At 31.6% G+C, this 1,983-nt stretch overlaps 1 protein-coding gene across 1 annotated transcript in view; it reads left to right on the top strand.

The window, feature by feature from the left end:
* The first annotated feature begins 569 nt into the window (after positions 1-569).
* Positions 570-1,983, top strand: part of LOC118749517 (methanethiol oxidase-like) — a 98,841-nt gene continuing 97,427 nt past the window's right edge. The window contains exon 1 of the mRNA XM_036484314.1: positions 570-942. Coding sequence (XP_036340207.1) covers positions 930-942 — 13 coding nt within the window. The 5' untranslated portion in view covers positions 570-929. The remainder of the gene's footprint in view (positions 943-1,983) is intronic.

Raw genomic sequence — 1,983 nt, forward strand, 5'->3', positions numbered from 1 at the left:
TACCTTTCCGCTAATACCTAACAAGTCTATATCGGTAAAGTTTTGGAGCGGTTATTCAAGTTTTTCTTACACAAATCTTTGAAAAAGTTTAAGAAAACAGCATAAAACATCTCATTATTATGATTCCGTTGATACAACATTTTAATATTTTTATGTAGATTTTTTAAACTTAAAATTTTTTCATCAGAGGGAATTTTTCCAAAAGATCTTTTAAGAAGTTATTTTTATTCATAAAAAACCATTTTTATAGGTATTTTCAAATTGGTCCACCTCACGTAAATCTTAAAATTTTTACGAAAAAATTTGGTAGAAGTCTTAAAATATACTAGATTTTGTTATCCTGCTGCTTTTTTGGCGATGTGCAGTCTACTGTACACTTATAGAAATTAAATAAAGTATGCTTAATATATAATAAAAAAATTTCGATAATAGCGATAGTATCGATAGTGCAGCTAAACTATCGCAAATTATCGAGTGGCCTCACTATCGATAGTTTGACAGCTCTAAGCAAAGCATCAGTCAATCGTCAATTGTCGTAAGACGCACGAAGACGATCATATCGTACATGTGTCGACGTCGCAGCAAGCAATGTTGTTTTTTGTTGTAGAAAATGCCGACTCATTAATGCGCAAATGGACAAATTAAAAAAAAAAAATAAGTTTTAAGATCTGAAAGTTTTTTAGCTTACGGTGGTAGAAGTAGTAGAAATATAATTTAGCAAAAAAAGTGTTATCTATTCCACAAATGTGGTAAACTCCGAGCACTGGCTGGTGAACGAAACTTCTCTGCTTCGCACAAAAGCGCATGTGTGTGATAGTGTGAGTGCCTACCTCTGATGTATAGACATGAATACATTTTCATATCACTTAAGTAATTCATTCTCTTAGAGACTTTGATAGACTCCGGGCGATTCTGCGTTTTTAAAAACAATGTTTAGAAAGGGTTAGTATACATAAATGCAAGTGTATTTAATCCAGTTGATTTGATTGTTCAAAGATAAGAATTGATGTATTTGATACAAGTGCTTTAGTGACGTGTTTTAATACTACGGGTAATGGTGCAACATAGGCCAAAATAATTTCTAGCAACTGCATGCGACACAAAAAATGCCCACTGGTTCATGTATGATTCTCAGTATAAACAGAATCTGATAAATTATTCGGTAGTAGTGCATTTTAGCGAAACCAGGTCAAAATGGACGGAAAAAGTTCGAAAGTGGTATCAATCTAAGCGTCTTAACGCCAATAATAACAATCCGGAAATTAACATTTTTAATTCATTAAAGAGTTATTTGCAAAAAACTCTTGTACTTTCCGCACTATGTTTTGATGAATTTGACGCAAATAAATGGAATAAATGAACTCAATTCAACACGTATTTATTGTTTTTATACATTTGTGATGTTTTAAGTGTACACTTTCGCGAAATTCTGTATTTAATAGCAAATTCCGATGGTGAAAATACGCACCACAATCTTGTGTAGTTAATATAAATAACATGGATCGATACTTCGATAAATAATGAAAATTTTTAACTAAAAATCGCGCGCTTTTTTTTATTAAAAAGCTTCGCCTGCGGCGCTTTTTATTTTAGAATCGATACTTCGATAAGTAATGAAAATGTTTAATCGAAAATCGCGCGGTTTTTTTATTAAAAATTTTCCCGTGCGGCGATTTTTATTATAAAATCGATACTTCGATAAATTATGAAAATTTTTAATTAAAAATCGCGAAGTTTTTATTGTGTATGTGTTTTGTACATGCATTTCTATTCTTATTTGACGTTAGTTTTGTTGTTGCCATTCTTTGGACTAAAAATTTGGTTTTTTGCGTTCCTTTACTTTTTCCTGTAATTCTCTTTTAGTGAGCGTATTTCGCTTACGCTCTGGCGTTTTGACACTTTTCAGATTTTAGTCCAAAAAGATAAGGAATGAACGTAATGAATATGTGTTCAGTTGAGTTCACTTACTCCATTTATTTGCGT

This window comes from Rhagoletis pomonella, unplaced genomic scaffold, assembly GCF_013731165.1.
Source record: "Rhagoletis pomonella isolate Grant_MI unplaced genomic scaffold, Rhpom_1.0 Rhpom_scaffold_00001, whole genome shotgun sequence".
Taxonomy (NCBI): Eukaryota; Metazoa; Arthropoda; class Insecta; order Diptera; family Tephritidae; genus Rhagoletis; species Rhagoletis pomonella.